General features: G+C 57.6%; 1 protein-coding gene across 6 annotated transcripts in view; it reads left to right on the top strand.

Annotated features, from left to right (window-relative positions):
• The first annotated feature begins 570 nt into the window (after window positions 1-570).
• The window catches only part of ATG16L2 (autophagy related 16 like 2), a 15,449-nt gene continuing 14,540 nt past the window's right edge, over window positions 571-1,479 (top strand). For 2 of the 6 annotated variants that reach the window (XM_023510137.1, XM_023510113.1), the window contains exon 1: window positions 575-1,088. In XM_023510137.1, the coding sequence (XP_023365905.1) occupies window positions 971-1,088 (118 nt within the window). In that variant the 5' untranslated portion in view covers window positions 575-970. Of the gene's footprint in view, window positions 1,089-1,479 lie in introns of all 6 variants that reach the window. The other 4 variants (XM_023510178.1, XR_002772041.1, XM_003781368.3 and 1 more) reach the window with 4 other exon arrangements.

The raw sequence follows: 1,479 nt of genomic DNA, 5'->3' as shown, positions 1-1,479 counted from the left end.
CCATGGCATCACGCTCACAGCAACCTCCAACTCCTGGGCTCAAGCGAGTCTCCTGCCTCAGCCTCCCAAGTAGCTGGGACTACAGGCGTCCGCCACAAGGCCTGGCCATCTTTTGGTGGCAGCCATCATTGTTGTTTGGCGGGCCCAGCCTGGGGATTCAAACCTGCCACCTTAGGTGTATGTGGCTGGCGCCTTAGCCGCTTGAGCCACAGGCGCCAAGCCCATCCTAGGGTTCTAAACCTTGCTCTCCACAGGGACAGTTCTGCCTACTTTCCTTTCATCCGCGAACCTTTTGGGGAGTTTTGTTATGAAACCTCTGCACTCGTTCTTCCCCAGGTCTAGAATTGCTTTTCTCTTCCCCTCGGCCAATTACTGTTTGATCCTTCACAAACCCAGCTCTAATACCATCATCTGCGACAAGCGGGCCTCTTCCCTCCAGTCTCTTCCTCGTCTCTACGTTCTCATTTCGCTATCAATATTGGGCATACCTTGTGTCTCTGTCTACTAAGAATCTGGGTGTGAGAGGTCTTTATGGCCCTAGTGTGGAGCTCGGCCTGTTCTAGACGCCGCGTTGGTGAACAGATGCCACTTTGGCATTTGGTCTGGGAGCTGTGGGGTTAAGGAACACTGGCCTTGGAGGCCCCGCCTTCGGAGCGCGCCACCAGGTATGGGGGAGGCCTCCCCGGAGGCTCCCACCTTTTCCCCTGCTAATTACCCCTCACAGCAATAGGAACCACGACTTATGTAAAAGATATGGTGAGACCCCAGCGGTAGAGATCCTGAGGCACCTTTCTTGGATGTCTAGCGTCCAGTTCTTCCCCCGGGAATGCTCTTGGTACAATCCGGGGATTCCCCAGCACAACTTGCCCTCCGAAGTCGCGGAGTCCTCCCTTGGTCGAGGCTCCGCCCCTGCCCCGGCCGGGCCTTTGGGGAGAGCAGATGAACCCCTGGAGGGAGGGAGAGAGTGGCCATGGCCAGGCCAGCTGCTCCCGGTACCCCTGTTGCCGGCTGGAAAGTCCACATTGTGCGGCAGCTGCGGCAGCGGGATCGCACGCAAAAGGCACTCTTCCTGGATCTGGTGCCAGCCTGTGAGTACGCTCTTAGGGGGCGTGGAATTAGGAGAGGGAGCTCAGGGCACGGGGAGAGGGTTTGTCTGACTCTGACTATCACCCAAGTGTGCCAGCGCCTTCCCTCTTCCTACGCTATGTGCCTTGTGCCTTGAATCTGTTACACCCCACTCCCAACTGGCCAGGATTCCTGTCCCTTCCAATCTCGGCTCTGCTTCGACTTAGAGCTCTTTCCGGGTCTGAGCCCCCTCCTGGTACCCCTGCCCTCCGCGCCACTCATGGCCCAGTTCTGCGTCCCACTAGCTGGGTTTCCAAGATACTGATTCAGCCCTGAGTGTTGGTTTTCCACTGTCATCCCTGGATGCTCCCAGCAGTGGCCATTCTTCTGTCCCTGGGAGAGCAGGTCCTCTTC

This window comes from Otolemur garnettii, unplaced genomic scaffold (assembly GCF_000181295.1).
Source record: "Otolemur garnettii isolate 467f Iridium unplaced genomic scaffold, OtoGar3 scaffold00001, whole genome shotgun sequence".
In the NCBI taxonomy this organism is placed as follows: domain Eukaryota; kingdom Metazoa; phylum Chordata; class Mammalia; order Primates; family Galagidae; genus Otolemur; species Otolemur garnettii.
The sequence above is the reverse complement of the archived record's forward strand: the minus strand, read 5'-3'. Positions and strand labels throughout refer to the sequence as shown.